Genomic DNA, 23,203 nt, shown 5'->3' with positions numbered 1-23,203 from the left:
GTTTTAAGTATAAAAAGAGGGCTGGTTTGCACATGAATTGATCAAAGAGGGGTAACTAATCTTCAAAAAGAGGGCTGGTTTGCACATGAATTGAACAAACAGTAAAACACTATTTAACCCTTACATTAACTATAAAGAAATGTGTTTAAAGAATAAACTCTAGTTCTGCCAAGAAAGAACAATGAACGTCAAAAGCTCATAAATACTTTTTTTTTTGACAAATATGACTATTGATGCAATGATGCTACAATTATTTGCTAACCTTCAAGCAAACAGTTTTGGATAAATATGACTCCACAGGACCACCTTCAAACTATTAATTCTTTCACTTTCTTAATGTCAATTGATTGCTAACTTCGAATGTCATTAAGCCATGGCTCGGATCAACACAGTAGTATCAAATACATTATCACACAAAAAAATTTACGGATATACCATCATCATAAAACATGCAACACATAGTGAGAAGCAAATGTGAAAATTCCCACTGGAACAAGAAAATCTTTGTGTGAACCCACAATGATGAATCAAAGACTCGAATGTCATAAAGGAATAGCCAATATGGAGTCATCACAATAAGGCACATTCCTAAACAGTTTTACCAACGAAATGGGAAAATCTAGAGTAATATCAGTTACTAACAAGCACGATAGCAAATGCAATCCACGGAAAACGCAAATGGTATCCAGCATCAGACATTTAAAAACCCATTATTAAACTATAGGTCTTTTTCAGGGCTCTTAAAAGCATAAATTAAACAACAAAACAGTCAACAAAGACGTCTAACAATACCCTAACTTCCATATTGCATCCTCATGCACAGCATTCACACCTGCTTGCATGGCAGTCACATCAAGCTGTAAAACAGGTACATACACATCAATGAGCAAGGGAAACAGTTACAACAAAATAAATGAATCCTAGTCGGCAAAGCAGTAAAAAAAAAATATAAGGTGCACAAGTAAAACGTATATTTAAATTAGAATTAAAAAATCATTTAGTTGCTTAAATTTTGGCTTAGTTCTTATAGAAATGGAAATGAATTCGACTTGTAATAAAATAAAATGGAAATGAATTTGACTTTTCCAAATGGGGGTGCATTTAGAAGACAGTGCCGGTTCATCGAAAAATCAATGATTGAAATTTAAATGACTATATAATTAGTTAATTTAATCCCATTGATTCTTAAATGAATAGTGGCCATTTCATTTTATTCTCTATGCACCCCTTCACTATAGAGGAGCCAAATGGAAATACGTCTCTTTTTTATGAAAAAAGAAACAATGAAAAGTAGAGCCAATTCGTGTCTAATGAAACAAACTTTGAGACAGGTTACAAATAAAATATAAATATTTATTTTCACTCTTAAAAAAATCACAAAATATCATAAACAAGATTGGCCAGCATCATAAATATTAAAGGAAGATGTTTCCTATACTAACCATTGCTATTCACCACAGATGAGGATGCAATACAACCAAGGTAATTATCACCAGTCACCGACAATATATTGCCTGATCAATGAAGGGAGGAATTTGTTTTATTTCAGTGCCGAGTTCTTGCTCAATCCTATACCTGGAAAACATAGATAGAAACACATCAGAAATCTGCGCCAAGTATCTCTGAAATTCATATAACAGAAATACTTACAAATTGAAGCGATCCTCATAGGTTATCAAGTTCACTGCTAAACCAAGGTGTCCAAACCTCCCTGATCGACCAACCTGCATATCAACAGAACATGCATGAAGACACATACAGAGAATCATTATCAATGGTAGAGGAAAAGGCAGAAATCAAACATACATACCCTGTGCAGATATGTTTCTGAGTTCTTGGGAAAATCAAAATTAATAACAACATTCACTGCTTGGATATCTATTCCCCTAGTGAAAAGATCTGTTTCAAAATGAGAAGAAAACAAAAAGTTAATCATCAGGTTGGTTAAAATAATAAAAAAACTAACCAGCTTTTTTGACCCCAAAAAAAAAGAATCCAACAAGCTTTAATTAGGAATTTATATGAAACAGAAGATTTAGAACACACATTATCGCTCAAAATATCATCATTGCATCAATGAATTACATTAATCATATAAATGTAAATTATGTGACTATTAACATTTAAAACTGATTTCTAACAAATGAATGGATATAGTATCAGAAAATAAAGGAAATACAGACCAGAAACAGTTAGATATTTAAGAAAGTCATAGCAAATACAAAACACTCATGTCATCTATAGCAGGAAGCTGAACTGCAATTAGCATACCAGTACAAACAAGATTCCTGCAGGCACCATTGCGGAAGTCGTGAAAAACTCTATTACGGTGGTCTTGCAACATCTTAGCATGGATATAGAAACATGAATACCCTAGTTCTGTGATTTTCTTGGCAAGGAGTTCAACCCGGTTCACAGAATTGCAGAAGATGATTGACTGGTTTATTTGCAGCTGTAATAGAAGCCAGTATTACTATCATATCAAAATCTTGCAAATAAAAACATCTAAAATATTTTAGCATGGGCGACATATACCTTAGAGAAAAGAGTATTTAGGCAGTGGACCTTCTGCCTCTCCTCCACAAATGCATAAAATTGTGTAATACCCTTCAGAGTTAGTTCATCCATAAGGTTAATGATATACGGTTTACGAAGATATCTATCATTGAAGTCCTTTACAGTAACAGGAAATGTAGCTGAAAACATTAGGATTTGACGGTTTGAGGGAAGAAATTGAATCAGCTGCTCTATTGAAGGTTGGAACTCCTGGGAGAGAAGTTTATCAGCCTGAGACAGAGAGAAAAGAGAAAATGTTTATCAAAGATGAAGATGTTCAGCTATATGTTTACAACAGAAACAAGAGATGCAATATACAAAGTTTGTTGCATCAGCTACAGAGTTTAAAAAGTCAACTTAGACAAGGATAGAAATTCCTTACCCTAGCAGACCAAACAAAAACAATAGAAATATATCACACAATATCAAACATTCTTTCCTTACTCTCATCGTAAGTCCTCGTCTAATAAACAATATTATGCTTCTCTACAAACGCTATATAAATTAGTAGATTTCAGGTAAACTGTCAATACCTCATCCATGACAAGCATAGAACAATCTTTCAGAACACAGACACCCTTCTTTGCAAGATCCAATATTCTTCCTGGAGTACCAACTAGCAGATGAACAGGTTGATATAAACGCATAATGTCATCTTTCAAGCTGGTACCACCTGTTGTGACCATAACTTGAATTTGCAAATGCTTTCCAAGCTCTTTACACACTTGAGATGTTTGCAAAGCCAATTCTCGTGTTGGAACCAGTATAACAACTGTATGAGAGGACAAAACAAAAGGCAATGGTCAGGGTAGAACCTAAAATCAATTCTTATTAAAAAAAAAAAGATATGAAATAACTAAAATCATTGAATAATGAAAGCATACATCTATACAACAAAACATATCCTTTGCTATTTGTTATGAAACAAAATAGAAGAATCGGTAGACCATTACACAATTTTGTCATGTAATTATCTATAAATAATAAATGAACAGTTAATATATGAACAAGGAACAATTAATGGATATACAAAAGACTATAGTAGCCTCACATAACTTATAGTAATTCATCTCATGTTTATATTCTTAACAATAGTAACAGCTTATCCAATAAAAATATGTTGGTTTAAAGGAATTTCCAAAATTTATGGTAAAAATGAAAGAATCATCCAGGAACATTACTCCCAAAACTTAATTATTATTCTGGTCAAAGTGCTGAAGACAGGTATGTAGTCAAACTTGTTCTCTTCGAATATTCAATATTCACAAAAGGATATTGCAAAAATTCTATTTCCTTTACTTTTAAAATTTAATAAGATAACACTGCTGAGCGCTGCCGCTGAGACAAAACAAGGCATAATCATCTCTACTAGACTTCAGAGCATCATGTAAACAAAGAGAAGGAAGCCCACCTTGAATAATATTATTATCTTGATCAATTTTTTCCAATGCAGGAATGCAAAACGCAGCTGTTTTGCCTGTTCCATTTTTAGCCCTAGCAAGAATGTCACTACCAGTAAGGGCAATTGGAATGCTTTCTTCTTGGATTGGGGATGGCCTTTCAAACCCCTTCTCATATATTCCCATTAGCAGCTCACGCTTCAAAAAGTAATCCTCAAACTCATTTCCTTTAGTTGCTGTCACGTCCTGGGGTAAAACAAATATCAAAAGGTCAAGACTAACACGATGTTTAAATGACTAACCCCCAGATGGTAACATTTATCAGGCAATATCCGGCCTTGAAAAGGATATTATGAATATCTGTTGAAATATAGCCACAAACGGACATCTAGCACTTAATTTAGGATGCAAAATATAATCTATAATTATAATAATATTTAAAGAGCGACAATGAGTAGAATCTGAGATTATTTCCTTGATTTATAAATGTGTAAGAAATTATCAATATTTCAAGAATGTGCAGTTTGACAAGCATGTTAATACACCAAATTTTCAAACTCTTAACTCGTCTAATAACTGAAAAATGACATAGTAAATCAAATGTCTAATAGTGCACGGGCCATAAGGTTCTAACAATGACATGAATCAACAAAACGAAAGCAGAAACCTATGCAGAGAATCAACTCCAACAAAGGATATGTACTGTTCCGTACACACTCAAAGATCTTAATTCTCAAATAAAATATATGACCAGAACATAATGCATATGTTACATAAACAATCACTTGGAATATATATGAGAATAACTTTTAGTTGTTCAGAAACATACCTCTGTCCTATAGCGTGTATCAGCTGGTGGAAGCTTTAGTCTTGCCTTCCAATCTTGTGAACTAACAAACAAATTCAATTCAGAATAAAATTAAAAGACATTCTTACCTTAGAAAAGAACAATTGCATTAGTTTTATCGTCCAGTAAAATAAAATAATTGAATTTTACACGTTGGTTTGAAATCTTTCACAAACTCATAATGGAGCAAACATCAATCCATATCATATTAGATTCACAAAGCAAGGCATTAGAAATTGATTGTAGACATCATCAACTCAATTTTGCATTAGAGATTAACAATACAACAGAAACCAATGCAATTCCAGTTATGTTAGACATCTAGTTTTGGGAAGCAAAGCATCAGAGATTTAGAACCTAGAACCACAAAACACAATCAAGCATTCCAGGTTCACTGTTCCAATTTTAGTTTCAACAATCATTTACGGACCATGATAATAACTTTCAAAATCATCTAAAACTCTTGATTACATGATGAAAAAAAATTCTAATTCAATTCTTCACAAGATAGAAAAAGAAAACAAAATCAAGAGTCACTACACTCTAAGAAAGAAGGATAAAATTCTCAAGCTATCAAAATTAGACATAAGCCATATCAAAAACATTAACAGAAACTATCCTATATAAGAGGATATGATTCCCTCCAACAGTTACATATCATCTGATAGACTTAGGCAAACAACCGCGCACATCGAAAAGGTGTCAATGGCATGCCCTAACATAAACAATTCAAAATTCAACAACACAAACACATACAAACTGTATTTCATTATTCCATCAAATTGCATATGCTGCCTAACAAAAACACAGTCAGACCCTAATTACAAGACAAACACAAACAAATAAATAAATGTATAATAATAATCATAAAACAAAAAATAAAAGACCAAAGAGCACCGCACCTAGTGTCGTTTGCTTCAGACTGTACAGTCTTCTCAACCTCCTCGACATTGTTGGTGTCAGTACCACCCAACTGGTTCCTTCTCAGCCACTGTTGTTGTTGTTGCTGCTGTTGCTGATACTGGTGATTCTGTTGATTCTGCTGCTGGTATTGTTGCGGATTCTGATTTTGCACCATGTGCCTCTGCACATACTGTTGTTGTTGTTGTTGTTGTGGCCTCTGTTGATACCCGGTGTTCGAGTTCAAACCACCACCACCACCACCACCACCTCGCCCTAACCCGATCCCAGGTGGATATCTACCTCTGTTGTTCATCCTACCGAAAAAATCTCTACCCAAAAAGAATGTACAAGAAGCTAATAAACTGAACTAAGAAGCTAGGGTTTCTTCTTCTGGGTAACTGAAACGAGAACTATAGCCGAACGAACCCCTGGAACGATGATTTCTCAAAATGGGGTTACGATTAAAACCTAAACTGACGAAATCTGAGAAGAAAAAAATGAAATTTGTAAGGGTATGATGATACAAGTACAAGGATCTCCCAAAAAAATTGGGTAGGGTTTCGATTTAGACCGAAATTGAGAGAGGAAAAAGGGGATATTTGTACAGATCTACAGGTGTTTGAGGGTTTGAGGATTGAAATTGAATCGAGGAAAGATTTGTTGAGGGAAATCGAATTATTGATTTGAAGGGTTAGGGTTTGTTGTTTGATTTGATTCTATGGTGTGTAGAAACATTTCGAATTTGTTTCTCTAATAACTTTCTTGTGTTTGGAGAGGAGTAAGAGTAGACTGGGTTTGTTTTTTCGAACACTGTGTAATAGAAACCTATTTTCCAATTTTGGTGAAATAGTTTTACACTCTCTTCTTTTTTTTATTTACCAAAAAATAGATTTTTTTTTTCAACATAAGCTTATAAGTTATAAGATATGACCCATAAATTAAAAATATAATAATACTATTCTTTGTGGTTTTTACGACTTATATTATTATATGCAATATTATTTTTATATTTAATTTATATATTATAATTTTTTTTGCCCATCTAAAATATTTTTTCTACTTTCGCCTATGATTTTTTTTTTACAGCGGAGCTAAGGATCGAACTTGGGACCTCATTCATATTACTCAAATCTCTCACTACTAGATCAAATCTAGTGGCTTGTCTACGATCATTTTTCATAACAAAGAATCATAACAAAATATTTTTTCTACTTCCACCTACGATCTTTTGAAGATTTTAGGTTTATATTTAAGATAAAGTATCATTAAGATATCGTCAAGATTTATAATTTATATTTTCGTTTGCAATATTTTAGGATTTTTTTAAAAAAATTTAGAGACTAATTTAAGGACTCGTGCATTCGCATTGGTCACTGATTTTTATTCGATATTTAAGTTTGTCATTATATTATGGTAGAAAATTTATTTAGAATAAAAAATTTAAAAACTTGTTATATAATATTATTAAAATATAAGTGAAACTATTGTGCTATTTTTTTGTAAAATTTATTAAATGAATAAACTTGATTATAATTATCAATGATAAATTATCCAACTTTTATGTATTCATCACAAATAATAGTCTCGTGTATATTTTTAACAAAAAATTAGAAATTTGATTGTGAATATTAAGGATAATTTAGTAAATTTGATAGTAATTAACTTTATTGTTTTATTATTATATTACTAGTTTAAAGACCGATGCATTCACATGAGTGTATTAATTTTTATTCGATATTTGAGTTTGTCACTATATTAATGTGGAAAATTTATTTAAAATTAAATATCTAAAAATTTGTTATATAATATTGTTAAAATATAAGTGAAATTATTGTGTTAATTATTTCTTATAGACTTATTTATTCAATTTTTTTGTTTCAGTGACAAATAATAGTCTTGTGTATATTTTTAATCAAAAATTAGAAATTTTATTACGAATATTTAGGATAATTTAGGAAGTTTGATACTAACTAACTTTATTATATTATTATTAATGATTAGTAGTAAACTTTGTAATAATATTATTTATGCTTCGTTTATAAAAAAAAGTTGTTTGTGTTTCTTTTCTTTTTTGATGAAAAATATTTTTATAGATTTTTTTTTTAATTTCTATATTCCTATTTTTATGGGTTTTTTTTCCATAATTTTTTTATTGTTTTGTTTTTCCTATTTTTATATATAAATTTTGTTGTTTTGTTCCTATCTATAATCTGTTTTGTTGCTATTTTTAATTATATCATCTTTCTATATTTTTTTTTAATATTATTTGTAGTAAAATTACAATGAAGGATATAAAACTTGCAACGTGGTTAAAAGTAATAAGGATAAATTAGTAATTTTGGTGGTAATTTTTTTAATTAATATATTAGTAATAGTAATAGATTATTTATATTTCTTTTATAAAAAAAATTGTTGATGTTTCTTTTTTTCTTTTTTCTTTGATGAAAAATTGTTTATGTTTTTCTTTTTCGAATATTTTTTTTTATTTTATTTTTTTTGACAAATGTTTTTTTATTTGTATATTCCTATTTTTATGCGGTTTTTTTTTATTTTTTCAGCAATTTTTTTTATTGACTAAACTTTGTATAATTTTTTTATTGTTTTTTGTTCTTCCTATTTTTGTGTATAGATTGTTTCTTTATTGACTAAACAATAGATTTTTTTTGACAGTGACTAAACAATAGATTGTTTCTTCCTATTTTTGTTTTTCTACAATTTTTTTATTGACTAAACTTTGTATAATTTTTCTATATTGTTTTTTTATGTTTCTTTTTTTATTGTTTTGTTCTTATTTTTAACCATATCTTCTTTCTATATTTATTTTATATTTTTTCAGTGAAATTACAATGAAAGATATAAAACTTGTAACGTGGTTAAAAGTAATAAGAATAAATTAGTAACTTTGGTAGTAATCAAATTTAATATATTAGTAATAGATATAGTTTAAAAATATGTTTTGAACTACAATTTAATTCTTTAAAAATATGTTTTGTACCACGGTTTAATTCTATATATAGAGATGTAATGAATGAATAAGATAATGAGTATTCTCTATAAAAAAAAATAAAAATCAAGGAGAGTATTCTCATTCTTACAAAAACAATAGTTTCCGCGATACAAACACAACAAACCTGATCAAAAACATATAATTACGTATCACTTATTAGAGTGTTCTTCACGTTGACTTAGGGTGAGTTGAACCTAAAGAGTGCGAGTTGTTCCTTATCAATTTAATCAATTTTTTCTTTTTTTAGTTTTTATAAAAGAAGGAAAAAAAATCTTTTGTTTCTTTTTTTTTTGGATCCAAAAGGAAAAATAATAAATATAAAATAAAAAATCTGAATCTGTAATAAATAAATAAAATAGACATATCGTGGATTGTGGTCTTGTACTTACTTTGTTGCATTTGTGTTAGCATGGTGAATAGATGGATTATATTGAGCACACTTTTTTTCATCATCTATTTTATGATTATAAGTGGTTGGAACACCTACATCATCAACCGGTCTGATCCTGTAAGTTTTTCTTCAATTCCTTCATCTTCTCTTCTTTGTCATTGGTGTTAATTTATACTTACATCAATCAATATTAGTTCTCGTTACGTTATGCTTCTTATTTAATGACCATTATTTTTATATCAATGTTTATGTTTATTTGTGTGTACGTAGTTAATCGTATCCTCCAATATATTTTTCTTTTTCTGAACAAAATGATGGCATGAAAACCTCAGTGTTCATGGACATGGCATCAATGACATGACCAGAAATTAAATTCAAACAAATACCATACAGACAAACGACAAAATTTGGGAGGATTATCTAACAACGAAAATAGTTTTAATTTATAATGAATTCTTTGCCACTGGCGCTTACCTTTCGGGTTGGAACACGTGAGTTCACCATGGTCTAAGAAAGTCTTGTTGAGACACGAGGGCCATTAAGGGGATCATCCACATTAAGGTTTTAGGTTAAAGTGTGGTGTCCAACTCACTTGTAGAGTTGTTCTTAAGCCCAATATGGATGATCCCCAACATAGTCACCTGGTTCGCAATTCGTTCCGGTATGTGGTACGGGTTCTTGTACGCGGTACACAACCCTCAAAGTATTCGGTACGCAAGGGGGTACCATTCAGTTCGTGGTACATTCAATCGGTACGCTATAAATTAGAAAGACTATTTAGTTGTTAAAAAGTAAGTGGCTGAGTAACAATGTATGTAGTTTGAAAATATAGAGAAAAGTTTAAGTCCCACATTGATGGTGTTAGTAAACATGGAGAGGCAATTTTGCTATAAATAAAGTAGTGTTGGTTTATTGATTCACAATACATCAGAGTGCAATTGATTAGTTGCCACATGGTAGAGTACCGCGAATTGATGAAGGGTTCGACTGCCTCCTTGTATCGAAAGTTTTCCCGATAAAGATGGTCAGGCGGCGTGTCCCGTTGAACAGCGACAACGGCGGTGCAAGTGTAGTGTAGCTACCCATAAACCTAACACCTTAAAGTTTTTGGTTAAAATATGATATCCAACTCACTTGTAGAGTTGTTCTTAAGTCCAATATAGATGATATCCGGCTACCGCTGGTGTGACCCAACAAGTCCATGATTCGTAGATTATGCGGAGACATTGATTGATTAGCATATATATTATATATAATTTTTTAAGTGTTTGTTTTATTGCAGAGGAATAATAGAGGAATAATGGAGAGGAGAAAAAAAAATCAAATCTCTCTTGATCTTATTTTAAACACTTATATTTAATATGTATTTTTCATACAACCTCCTTTTAGAGTCCCCCAGGTTTTATGTGTTGTCCTCTCTCTTTTATCTAATATAATTGTTAATTGAACTATATATGAAAAAGAAAAGAAGAGAGAGAAAATATTAGATGAATGATCAAGATTATGGCAGCATGAGGAACGTGAGAGAAAATAATTGTAATTCGAAAACTTTCCCGTCTTTATATTTTGAGGGTCAAAAACATTTTACGTTACTGGCAGTTCGGTTTTTAAAACATTCATTGGCCATATATAATTTCTCATATGCACCAACATTAATTCATCTACACAAGTGATAACACAATTATTTTGCTTCTTGTCTTTGATCAGATCAAAACAACAAGCACTTCTCCTACCAAAACAATTACAAACATCAAAAGGCAAGAAATCAAATACACACTAAATTGCATCAATGGCAGCCAGACAAGAACCTGTCCAAGGGATCATTCCCTAATTCAAACATTCAAACAAGATCAAGATTCATCATTAACTGCATCAACATGTCCAGAGCACTTTAGATGGATTCATGAAGATCTAAAACCATGGAAGAGTATAGGAATCACAAGGGAAATGGTGGAGAGTGGAAAAAACATTTCACAGCTTAGAATTGTGATTAAACAAGGAAAAACTTATGTAGAAACTTATGGAGATTCATTTCAAACAAGGGACCTGTTTACTGTATGGGGAATAGTACAACTTTTAAGGTTGTACCCTGGAAGAGTACCAGATTTGGAGCTATTGTTTGAGACTGGTGACAAAACTGTGTTGGATAAACAAAAGTTTCAAGCTGTGACACCACCACCTATTTTTAGTTATTGTGGACAGAATAATGCTCTTGATATTGTCTTTCCTGATTGGTCCTTTTGGGGTTGGTAAGGCTTCTATATTCAATTACTAGTGTATGTTTGATATCACCATATGTTAGAATCACGGTGACTCAGCAGAAGCTACTATTGAGTGTAGCTTTTGAAAAGTCGATCACCGTAATTCTGATATGTCAAATGTAATATCAAACATTGGCTTAACAGTTTTGGTGCATAATTGAATTGACAGTGAATTTCACAGATACATACAAAGCTCTTAAATGTAATTATTGTTTAAACACTGGCGGTTTGATTCTATCGAAGTCTCTGTGAATCCAAACATGTACTTAGAGAATCTCCAAGTTAATTTGGAAAAAATATTTTGTTTATATATATGTTTTGTGACTACAAATTCTTACACATTATTTATTTTGTTTGAATTTTCAAGGGCTGAGACTGGAATAAAACCTTGGGAGAAAGTGTTGAAGGACATACAAGAAGGCAACAAGAAGATCAAATGGAAGGATAGGGTACCCTATGCTTTTTGGAAAGGAAACACACATGTGTCCTCAACAAGGTATAAGCTTAGGATGTGCAATGCCACAGACCAACATGATTGGAATGCTCGTATATATTCACTGGTAAATATATAATTTATCAAATGAATAATATTATATATCAAATGTTTTATGAAAACCTTATATTAATGAATATTGTTTGTTTTTAGCACTGGGATAAGGAAATTGAACAAGGGTTCAAGAACACAAAATTAGAAGATCAATGTACACACAGGTAATTAAGTACTTTTTTCATGCTTTTTTTGTAACTTATTGTTATTATTTATTAAAAGATGCAGTTATATAGATTTTTTTATCTCGGCCGTTAATCTAATATCACACAATTTAAAAGATAGGACAACATAATCAATTAAAATGATTTCAGCTGTTAGTTTGAAATCAAACGATTAAGATCGAAAACTGTGTGACGGAGTTACTACACCAAATTGAAATCCAATTTGTTACCTTTAGATTTGTCACTAATGTAAATTGTTGCATTTCATGTGAAGGTACAAGATTTATGTTGAAGGGGTATCATGGTCAGTGAGTGAAAAATATATAATAGCATGTGACTCAATGACCTTGTTCATAAAGCCAAGATATTATGATTTCTTTTCAAGAAGCTTAGTACCTCATAAGCACTTTTGGCCCATCAGCAAGCAAAACATGTGTGAAGATATTAAGCATGCGGTAGATTGGGGCAATACACATCCAAAAAAGGTAATATAGCTATATATTCAATTTAACCTTCATACTCTAATATTTACTTCACAAAAAAAGACAATAATTTAGATTTTTATTAATATAATAGAAGAAAATATAGCAATTCAAAATTCTCTTTTTTTTTTTTTGTTAGCTAACCTAGTACCTATAATTTCACCTTTTAAAAGTGAATAAGTTGAGTGTTTAGGGTTCGAACCTCAACTCTTGGATATAAAATGCGATATTCCTACCAACTGAGTTAAGCTCATGAAAACGTAATTCAAAATTCTCTAACATAAGAAGAGTGTGATGAAATCAATCTTAGAAAACCCCATCTTCATAATCATTTTAATTGTAGCTGAATATTTTTTGTATGCATAATTCAACAGGCAAAAGCTATTGGTAGAGAAGGGACAAAGTTCATAGAAGAGAATGTAAAGATGAAGTTAGTGTATGATTATATGTTACATCTATTGACTGAATATGCAAAGCTCTTGAAATTTGAACCAACCATACCTTCAGAAGCTTTTGAGGTTTGTTCTGAAAATTTGGCATGTCCAGTGGATGGTATTTGGAGGGAATTTATGGTTGATTCCATGGTTAAGTCACCAAGTGATACACCTCCATGTACAATTATTTATTGATGACAAATAAGCTATGAAAGGATAATTATATTTTAGTACATTGTAGACTTTTTTTTTAAACAAGAAACAGAACACTAGTACAATATATTATATAATACATACACACACAATAATGTGGACAGCAAGATATATTTGTGAGAAGTTTTGACTTAGTCATATTTTTGTTATATTTATGGACTTGATTTTTTTTTATCGCACCGCAATTGCGGTGTGATTTTAATTCACTCAAGTATACAGCCGCATTGTAACCGCATTAGAAGCCACATTAGAGGTTTTAGGCGATGTTCGTTCAAATGTTCTCATCAAAAAATAAAATTTATGAACTTCAAATCCAAATTTGTGTTAAATCTAAAGAAAAATCTTACTTTTAACAATATATCGACTGTGTATTTTAAACACATTCAAATTAGTGTTTATAGAATAAACTAAGACTATGCAATAGTGAATAATAGTGTAGTTACATAATAATTTCATTATATATAGTTTGTGAAATTTCAATACAATTTCACGCCACAACAGCAGCATTGTGTGCTGCAGCAACCACAATGACCACATTCGCAACAACCACAACCGTTACTACCACATCCGCGACCGCAATTTAAAACCTTGAAACGGAAGCACATGTGTCTGTACCGTGTGAGTGTCAGACCTTGAAATTGAAAGGGTCGGTGCCACATAGTCATAGATTATACATGAACTAGCGTGTTTTTACAGAATTTTGAAAATGATCAAGTTTTTTTTTCAATGTTGTTCTTAAATCATTCCCAAAACCCGGTTATTAAATAGATTTCTAAAGGAAGCCTCTCCAATTCTGAAGCCTCTCCACCGAACAACATTCATAGAGTGACATCGTCATCAATTGGATGTTAAAAGGTCCAGTTCAATTCCAAATCAAGGAGTACGACGGGTTTTTTTTTTTTTTTTGAATGACAAATTGTTGGTTGTCCATGACTCTGGCCTCAAACCCTGGAGCCTAGTTTGCTCTCGAGGCCAAAGTCATGGACAAAAGGTGTCGAGAGCACCTCAGTTATGCAACATTGATTTCATTTAATGAAGTTATCCAAAACTTGTACTAATATTAATATGTATATAACATTGATTTCATTTACTGAAGTTATCCAAAACTTGTACTAATATGTATATAGTTTTTGTTAAGATAACTAGTTGAAATATTCATTCATTCTTTTATTTTTTTTTTATGTTTCTTTTCATCATTTTGTTATTGGACCGTGATTTACTGGTAGCTAACAGAGAAGGAGTGAAAGAAATGCACGAAACCGTAGAGGAAGATAAAAAATAGGAAGGAATGCACGAATCAAGAGAGACAAAAAATGCAGTTATGAATAAGAGCAGATAATGTAGAATACTTATATAGGTGTTGTTTTTGATTGGGGAACAGCAAAAACTGCACTTAAGGAACCGTGCATAAGTTTTGGCCTATTTTTTAAAATGGCGACGTGGACCAATAGTTGAGCAAGTGAGGTGTCCAAAAGAGAGTGCTAGAGCGTGTGTCCGTACCGTAGCATTCCTCTATTGCAAATATAAACTACTTCACTAATGCATTCTCAGCCATTCAATTAAAAAAAACCACAAAATTATTTGTCATAAATATTGTTTCAAAATCACATAAAACATCTAGCCCAAGTTAATTTTTTCAAAAAGGGCATAAAAAGTATCATTACCAATAAGGAGGAGCATGAAACCTTCAAATTAAATCATGGGTGGGAGGATGATAGCTAAGTGAGATTTATCAATTGCAAAAGTCAGCTTCCTCTACTCTACTCTTTGTACTTTCCATTCTGTCATCGCTCTACTAAAACAAAATTAGAGATGAGTGACCATGATTCTGAAATATATACACAGTACACATCAACCACGCATTAAATCAATGTCACCGTGAGAATTACGCATATCCATCGGACGCGATGCTGCTGACCAAGGACTTAAAGATGAGGTTGGGGTCAGATTTTGGTTTGGTGAAATGCTATTCAGTGCACCCGGATTATGAGCTCCTTGATGAACTGATTCCACAGCACCTTCAGCATCTTCTGAACTTTCCTTTTTCTTGTTCCTTCCATTTAATCTACCCCATAGAAAGGTCCCAACCACCACCTACAGTCATGACTTCTATGTTTAGTAAGTAGCTGGAAAATTATATATGATTTTAATTGTGTAAAGTTCATTTAGACTGGCAATCAATCATACACGCATATCATTTTCCTCAGCAACAAAGAAAACTCGATCATTAAAATTGTTTGACTTGAATCATAACTACTTCTATAGTCACTGTTAGGACTTAAGCACATGAGGAGAGCCCGACCCAAAACACTAGTCCAATAGATGGGAGAGCCTCATGGCTTAAGTACCACATTGAACACTAATAGTGTGTCAAATTTAAACTCATTAGATATATGTTCCAAAAGTATAATACAAAATAGGTTTAAATATATTTTTGGTCCCTACAGATATGCCACATTTTACTTTTAGTATCAGTAAACAAAACAATTGTTTTAAACCATGCAAATATACTTTATTTTTGCTTTTGGTCTTTCTTGTTTCTTTTAGTCCCTGAAATATTTTTTTATGTTTGAATTGAGCCTTGTAATATATAGAACATTTGATTTTAGTCACACCACTGCTGACTCCATAAAAAGTAAAATGAATATTGCAAAGGACTGATTCCAACGTGAACAAATTTTAAAGAGACAAAACACAGCAAGAAACAAGAAATGTTACCTTGGTAGGAGCTGAAGCAATTAGCTGCCCAGCAACTCTTCCACCAAATACGCGGCCTTCAGGACTAGAAAGCATAACACTTATCCCACCAGCTCGGTCCCGTATGCTGCCATTCTCAGTTGGCAACAAAGAACCTGACAAGCTCAGGATTTCAAAATGTCCCTAACAAAGTCAAAACCAAGCCGACAATTAAATAAATATATAAACAACCTTATAATGAGAGAGTGGATGTAGAGAAAGCAGCAATAAAAGCAATACAAACTCGAGAAGGTAAATGTAGAATCTGTGATTATGACTACAAAGGTCTACATTAATAGAAATTTCCTATTCAAAATATGTGCTTAAAGCTAAGATAGTAAACACACCAATCAGAAAAGCACGGTGACTCAAAAAATCAAAAGATTCAATGGCATAAATTTACTTTGTTTTAGTAGAAGTGTAGAACCATCAAAATTTATTTATACCAGTCATATATGTTATTATACACGTGTGGACACACATAATCAGGATTAGGAATGTATTCATGAATTATTTTGCAACAAATTCCATGTTTAAACTATACAACTAAGTTTCGGTTAGCATGGCATTGTAGAAGAGCTGCGACACATGTTCAAAGGCTCGCATAGAGAACAATTTGAAAAGTAGCCACAAAATATTCTTAAATTGCAATACTAATACAAGTCTTAACGTGAATAAAAATATTAAGGCATTCTTCCAACAACTGCATTTATTAATCAATCAATCATATTAACTCTAATTAACACAATTACATATGCCATCAACAGCAATTTCATTTGAACCTGTAAGTGTATCCAAATTAAATTAACACAATAATAGTAAGAGAGTGTCCACACCTCATATTGGACAGTGCCACCTGAACTAGAAGGCTGACCAAGTGTGACAGCGGAGACACTGCCAAAACCGGAAAGGACACATAAAGCCCTAGCGCGCACCTGAGACAATGCTATGACTTTTGCTGAAATGTCCTGCAGGAGAAAAAAAGTTCAAAAGTGTAATTCTCCAATATTTATATAAATGCCAAAAAATTGAAACGAGACAAAAAACCATGAAATAAAATCATTATGATTTTAAGTAGCATAAAAGAATTAATGGAAATCAGGTCAATTTTCCTTTTAAGAGGAAAACAGTATATATGAAAATCTGTTCAGTATTTAATTCTAACTTTTATCGTTATTCAAAAAAATTAGTTGTACGAACTACATAGTGCCTACCACCTTTCCTTGCTCCACGATGCAAAAATTCGGTTGTAAATATATGTCAGCAGATCCTTTAGATAAAACTTATAGTAAAATAATAAGAACAGACAAATCAATAGAAATTCAGAAGTTAACATTTACTTAAATAGGTAAAAATATAAGGATTCTTATGCTTTAGGGGTCATCTTATATTAGGCTACTGATTGTAAAACAATGCATATCTACACATCACCATGATATCTTTCTGACATCTAAGTCTTAACAAAAACATAATATCATTCAAATTCATATTTATCTTTTCTCTCTTTTCCGCATATTTGTCCTGCAAATTTAAACAACATATAAATCCAAAACAGAAGATAAATCTAAATTAATTAAAAAAAAAACTTACTTCACCAATTGCAACATGGACGATATGTGGAGTGAATCCAACCCCAGCTGAACCAGGCATCGACTCACCTGACAATAAGCAACCACTAAAAACATCAGAAACTGCAGATAAAGAACTTAGCAAACTTATGTGTTATGATAAATATAAGTATCATCATATGTTGTCATCATGAAATTCTTGTTATTTTATAATTTATATGCATGTCGGAGCCATTGCAACTTTTTATATCACATGCAATCACTCTCTCTCTCTCTCTCTCTCTCTCTCTCTCTCTCTCTCTCTCACACACACACACACACACTCACACACACCACACAACACACGTATGGCATGCCGTGCACATACAGTATACTTGGTTAGAAACATTTAATTTTTCAATATTGATAAAATAATTTTCAATAGCTTGATTATTATAACTTGGTACAGTAACTAATGAATCAGGTAACACTATTTTCTGTCTATATAATTCTACAATTGTGAAAAGGAATCACGCTATATATAGATGAACATTTAGATCATAATCATCCAATTTAATTGTAATCAGATTTCCTTTCATTTGCAATTAAAAAATGCATATCTCTCTTGGAGATCAGCAAAAATTTAAACTCAAGAAAATTACTCAATGAACCAAAAAAGTCAATTGTTTCTTATAAAAAGGACCGGAATTAGAATTATAGAACAAAACTTTTTTTTTTTTGAACCAATTATAGAACGAAACTTAAATTCCACTACTTATTCATGTCATTATGATAGCAGCATGTCAAGTTGGCAACATAAAAAATATATAAATAAACAGCTAAAATAAAAAATTAGAACCAATAACATTTGAATATAGATTTACAAAACTTCAATCCAAACTTTTAAAAACCCTTACGGCATTGGAGTGATGTTTGACCAGCAATTAAACGAGGCATCTTCGGCGACAGCAGAGGGTAAAGTGAAAGATAAAGAGAGTGAGGCGAGAAGAGAGATCAGGCGTATCTCTTCTGTGGCCACAAAAGAGATGAGGATAAACCCCAAAAATACCCCTGTAACTACTCCATTTTAAGGGTATTTTAGGATTTTCAAACCCTAAAAAATTGCGCTCCTGTAGTGGGGCCTCCTTTGCCAAACACGCGTTTCTCATGCGCGAATGTGGCTGCAACTCTATTCTACACCACCTTACCACGTGTGGGGGAGGCTAGGCACTCTTCCGCACCAACCCAACTCTATCACGCCACCCAGAGCGCTATTGAAAGCATAGGAATCAATCAAACCAGTCCAAAATCACCGACGAAGAACCGGTATGAACCAGTTGTCTTTGTTATTTATTAATTTTGTAAAAAAAAATCAAGTCAGACTAAAACAATAATTTAACCTAATAAAAATTCAATTTCAAGTTAAAAGCACAACATATGACATTCAGTAATGAGTATGAATTATTATTTAGTTCTTAATATTGAAGTTTCTTTTTTCTTACAAGATTTAGATTATGATCATTCTAGGTGTAGTCATAGCAACACTAATGAACTAGATCCAATAAGATTATGATCATTTTTATGTTCATTTGAGTTTTCTCTGAATTTCTTACAGCGTTATACTAATATTAGTTAACATGTTCTATAATAATAAAAGTAAATAATGCCCGTTTGTTTAGCTTATGAAAAAAGTGATTTTAAAGTTGTGTAAAAAAGTGGTTTATTTCTTAGAGATCTTTATCGTTATCTTTATCTTTATCTTTATTAATATAAAAGTTATGTCTCCAAGTAACCCTAATTATATAACCCTAAATGGACCTGATGAAATTAATCCGGATTTGGCCCAAAACCCACATCAAAATATTAAAACAGGTCATTAAATCCGATTTCAAATTTAAATTCAAACGCTGAATATGCTTTCCATTTACTATATATATACAAGAGTCAGGGCCAGTCATGGCGAATATCTTCCACAGTCAATTTTCTCTCATGGACAACTATATGTTGCAATGTCAAGAGTAACTTCAAGGAAAGGCTTAAAGTTATTGACAACCAACCGATGAAAAAGGAGAAGATACAAATGAAACTGTAAATGCGGTTTACAAAGAAGTGTTCCATGATGTTCAGCAGTTAATTTGTAAATTATTTATCTAAATCCTTATTTTTTGTCCATAGTTGTACTGTGGACAAAAAGTTGTCCCGTGGTTCAGTGGGGGACAAAAATTCTTGTTTTTGTCCAGTCCCATAACCAGTTTCTAAATCAAACATGGTACAACAAAAGTTGTCCGGTCTAGTCCCCTGTTTTTTAGCAGATCAAACGCACCCATAGTCTTTTTTCAAAAAAAGACTTAATAACTACCTCGAGGCCGAACTCTGGATTACCGGGGCCCCCTTCCCCTGGGAACCAGAGGTTTAATAGAAAAAAAAATACCTTTTAAAAAAAAAGTTGTCAAAAAAAAATGATTTAATAATTGTAACCAAACAAAAAATAGCTTCTACTTTACATTTGTCTAAAAAAACATCTTTTTTATACATAACCTTAAATCATTGGACCCTGGTTTTTTCAAAATAAGTTATTTTTATGAAAAAGAAAAATACAGTAACAAGTAACAACCAGGCTCATAGTTAAACCAGTTAACTGTAACCATTCTTTTCACCAATCTCATGACCAGTTTGAAAAATTGCTTCAAATCCCATACATACCATTCATGCATCAAACAATAATCATAATTAAGTATTAACACTAACAAACAATAAATTGCAATAGAGAATTACCAAAAGAAGCCAATTGTTGTTTCTTCCCACTCCCAGGTGGACGCCCTCTCCCTCGTTTCGGGCCTCCTTGCATCACGGTTCCGGGATTACTAGATTGTGCTGGACTTGGACTCAGTGCCAACGACACAACTCTATCAGAGCCATATTTCCTCGGCCTTCCTCTCTTCCTTTTCACAGTCTCCCCAGATGGTACCCCGGTAGGACCACTCACATTGACACCTTGAGATGAAATTGGTAAAGATTCTAAAGGTAATGTTGATCCAATGTTACTACCACCACCAATGCTGGATTGAAATGGTAGATTGGGATTAGACAATTGATTAAAACTCGGCGAAACATGTAACTCAGGTTGTGCTCCAGAACCAGCTAGTCCTCTCTGCTGCATATAGTAAGATGCAGAACCGGGTAACGCCATATGGTCCCCGTGATCCATGCATTTACTTCAAAATGCCTTCTTTCACAAGCAACTCTTACCTCCGATATTGAAATATAATAAATACTTATGACCAAGCTCTGTTCACAAATAGAGTTTAATGACAAATATCCATATATTAGAATACCATAAAATATATGAAATTCAATAACAAATAACCAAAAAGAGTGATTTTTCAAAAAAAAAATAACCAAAAAGAGTCTCAAGTCAAAACAGTGCTTAAGCCTTAAATTATACTATTTGTAACTGTAGTTTGAGAAGAAAGACTAATAATCCTTCAAATCAAAATGGGGTAGCTTCTAGCTGATAAAGTTTTTCCTTGATAGCAACATATTAACAATACATACGAAAGAAAATGAAAGGACACAAGACTCAATGGTACCCACAAATGTAGAAGACAAGACAGCCATAAAGTAGAAGATAAATTAGAGATAAAGATGGAAAGCCAAGGCATCCACACAAATAAGGGAACCGCTATCCAATAATAACATGTACATATTTAACAGAAGACAAAAGGAGAAGCTATATGGCAACTTACTAAACATATGAAGCACCGACGCAAACACAGACGCAACCACTAACACGGTAATAAATGAAAGTGATTGAATGTAACCACATATGTCAGTGATTGAATATAACCACATATGTCACTGTCGGACACCAGACACACTTTTAATGTGTAGTGTTGTTGCTACATAGTATAACTAAAAAAAGTTACATGTTGAACATGGAAAGGTCCACTCTTACCAGCACCAATTATAAACCTTAGACACAAAGCAATTTCAAAAGTAACCATATACCCATTACAGATAAAACTCAACCCTCCATGCCAAGTTGCCAACACTAAGAAAACCAACAGCCCAAAAACAGAAAAGTAGTCATAAATACATGAAAGAAGTTCCAAACAAAGGGACCTCAAAATGACAGTCATGATGTTTCTGACATATAAAGTCACAAACTTTGGTAAATTGGGTTTTGAATTAGAACAAAATTTAACACCCCAAATACATGAAAGAGAAAATGCAACATGCAGATAAAATATAAATAATGACAAGGGAAGGATCATACATACATTTATAGGAAAGAACAAAAGGTTATGCAGTTGCACATCACCAATTCCACCTGTGCACAAATTGAAGCTAGTGATTGTGGAAAAAGACAAAAAAAGATATCGTTTTTCTTTACTTGGAGAAGAGTGGTAGTAAGAAAAAACCAGTGTGAGTGCAAAGAACGCAAATTACTAAGCAACAATGGAGAGAGAGAGAGAGAGAGAGAGAGAGAGAGAGAGAGAGAGAGAGGAAAAGGGTTATTATAAAAATGAAAAAGGGTAAACGAAAAAATGGTTTTTTTCTCACTCTCTCTCCATCTAGTGTGTGAATGAGCTGCACAGAAAAGTGCTTATCTGGTTGCATAAAATTCTAGGGCTATGCTTACTTTCTCTCTCTAAAAAAAGAGGGTTTATTATTTTGCAATACTTTCTCTCTCCTGGTTTGGGTTGCGATATCGGAGATGCTGATGCTGTGTGTTTGTTTCTGGGATTTAGGTAAGGAGAAGCAAACAGAAAAAGCACTTTTTGTTTGTTTTGTTTTGGATAATACAGAATATTTTATTTTATATTTTTAAATATTTGAAGCAATATTAGTCAAAAATAATAATATTTGAAGCAATAAAAAAAATTGAAATTAAACAAAAAAAAATAAAAATTTGCCAAAAAAAATGAAATCTAGAGTGAGTGTGTGGTGTCTGATTCAATGTAAAATCACCTTAGATTTAAAGAGCACTCGGAATAAATTTCAAGGTTTTTAAAGAGTTAAGTGAAATACTAGTATATCTTTGTAAATGTTATGAAATATAAGTAATAGTAATAATATATAAGTATAGAGGAGAGAAGAAGATAAGAGAGAAATAATAGAGATTGTATTATTCTCATCAAAGTGTATGTTTACATGACAATACAAGTCCTATTTATAGGACAATATAATGTGCCAGTGGAATGAGTCAATGCTTAATGGACATCCACCAAATTATTCATAACACTCCCCCTTGGATGTCCATCGAGGATATGCCTCGTTAAAACCTTACTAGAGAAAACTCATTGGGAAAAAATCCTAGTGAAGGAAAAAGAGTACATCATCCTTTGTGTGTGAACTGCCTCATTAAAAACCTTACCAAGAAAAACCCAGTGGGACAAAACCATGGTTAAGGGAAAAAGAGTGCAGAACATATTTATATCTCCCCCTCATAAAGACAATTATATATGAGACGAAGAAAATCAAATAATCTTATGTAGTTGTAGTAGTTGCTCAAAAGTTTTACTTGAAGCTGACTTTGTAGAAAGACATGTCTTATCTTCTTTAACATATAGTCTTCTCCAAATATGTAGTTTGTGTGATTATCTTCACGTTGAATCATTGCAAGAACCCTTTAGAAGAAAACTCACAGATTCTTGTATCTGATGAATGACACACTTCAACCAAATCACATTCTTGATTTATCTTCTATACTCC

General features: G+C 32.2%; 3 protein-coding genes across 3 annotated transcripts; 1 reads left to right on the top strand and 2 right to left on the bottom strand.

Annotated features, from left to right (window-relative positions):
• Positions 1 to 459: 459 nt before the first annotated feature.
• On the bottom strand, positions 460 to 6,592 carry LOC123888924 (DEAD-box ATP-dependent RNA helicase 8-like). Its single transcript, XM_045938085.1, has 10 exons — positions 5,706 to 6,592; positions 4,786 to 4,846; positions 3,968 to 4,202; positions 3,090 to 3,328; positions 2,536 to 2,787; positions 2,272 to 2,452; positions 1,811 to 1,899; positions 1,651 to 1,724; positions 1,443 to 1,575; positions 460 to 857 (listed from the first exon to the last, which is right to left on the bottom strand). Exons 1-9 carry the CDS (start codon positions 6,017 to 6,019, stop codon positions 1,497 to 1,499), a joined length of 1,524 nt encoding a protein of 507 aa, XP_045794041.1. The 5' UTR covers positions 6,020 to 6,592; the 3' UTR covers positions 460 to 857; positions 1,443 to 1,496.
• Positions 6,593 to 9,721: 3,129 nt separating this feature from the next.
• On the top strand, positions 9,722 to 13,285 carry LOC123891851 (O-glucosyltransferase rumi homolog). Its single transcript, XM_045941733.1, has 6 exons — positions 9,722 to 9,765; positions 10,775 to 11,353; positions 11,733 to 11,925; positions 12,012 to 12,076; positions 12,351 to 12,561; positions 12,933 to 13,285. Exons 1-6 carry the CDS (start codon positions 9,722 to 9,724, stop codon positions 13,185 to 13,187), a joined length of 1,347 nt encoding a protein of 448 aa, XP_045797689.1. The 3' UTR covers positions 13,188 to 13,285.
• Positions 13,286 to 14,766: 1,481 nt separating this feature from the next.
• Positions 14,767 to 22,275, bottom strand: LOC123890611 (AT-hook motif nuclear-localized protein 9-like). Its single transcript, XM_045940249.1, has 6 exons — positions 21,769 to 22,275; positions 20,264 to 20,776; positions 17,532 to 17,599; positions 16,778 to 16,909; positions 15,924 to 16,085; positions 14,767 to 15,299 (listed from the first exon to the last, which is right to left on the bottom strand). The coding sequence occupies exons 2-6, from the start codon at positions 20,694 to 20,696 to the stop codon at positions 15,057 to 15,059; spliced, it is 1,038 nt and encodes a 345-aa protein (XP_045796205.1). The 5' UTR covers positions 20,697 to 20,776; positions 21,769 to 22,275; the 3' UTR covers positions 14,767 to 15,056.
• Between the last annotated feature and the right edge of the window lie 928 nt (positions 22,276 to 23,203).

This window comes from Trifolium pratense, linkage group LG6 (genome assembly GCF_020283565.1).
Source record: "Trifolium pratense cultivar HEN17-A07 linkage group LG6, ARS_RC_1.1, whole genome shotgun sequence".
In the NCBI taxonomy this organism is placed as follows: Eukaryota; Viridiplantae; Streptophyta; class Magnoliopsida; order Fabales; family Fabaceae; genus Trifolium; species Trifolium pratense.
Note: the sequence above shows the minus strand (reverse complement) of the source record. Positions and strands in the feature narration are given on the sequence as shown.

Bases quoted from the DNA above. Each gene is read 5' to 3' on its own strand.
- LOC123888924 (XM_045938085.1), bottom strand. From the start codon at position 6,019: ATGAACAACAGAGGTAGATATCCACCTGGGATCGGGTTAGGGCGAGGT. The intron at 2,788-3,089 runs GTATTGACAGTT...TCTCTGTCTCAG, and splicing joins CTATGCTTGTCATGGATGAG to GCTGATAAACTTCTCTCCCA. The intron at 1,725-1,810 runs GTATGTATGTTT...GTTGATATGCAG, and splicing joins CAGAAACATATCTGCACAGG to GTTGGTCGATCAGGGAGGTT.
- LOC123891851 (XM_045941733.1), top strand. From the start codon at position 9,722: ATGGATGATCCCCAACATAGTCACCTGGTTCGCAATTCGTTCCG. The intron at 11,354-11,732 runs GTAAGGCTTCTA...TGAATTTTCAAG, and splicing joins GATTGGTCCTTTTGGGGTTG to GGCTGAGACTGGAATAAAAC. The intron at 12,077-12,350 runs GTAATTAAGTAC...TTTCATGTGAAG, and splicing joins GAAGATCAATGTACACACAG to GTACAAGATTTATGTTGAAG.
- LOC123890611 (XM_045940249.1), bottom strand. From the start codon at position 20,696: ATGGATCACGGGGACCATATGGCGTTACCCGGTTCTGCATCTTACTAT. The intron at 16,910-17,531 runs GTAAGTTTTTTT...TTTCTCCTGCAG, and splicing joins TCCATGTTGCAATTGGTGAA to GACATTTCAGCAAAAGTCAT. The intron at 15,300-15,923 runs GTAACATTTCTT...TCATGACTGTAG, and splicing joins TTGCTTCAGCTCCTACCAAG to GTGGTGGTTGGGACCTTTCT.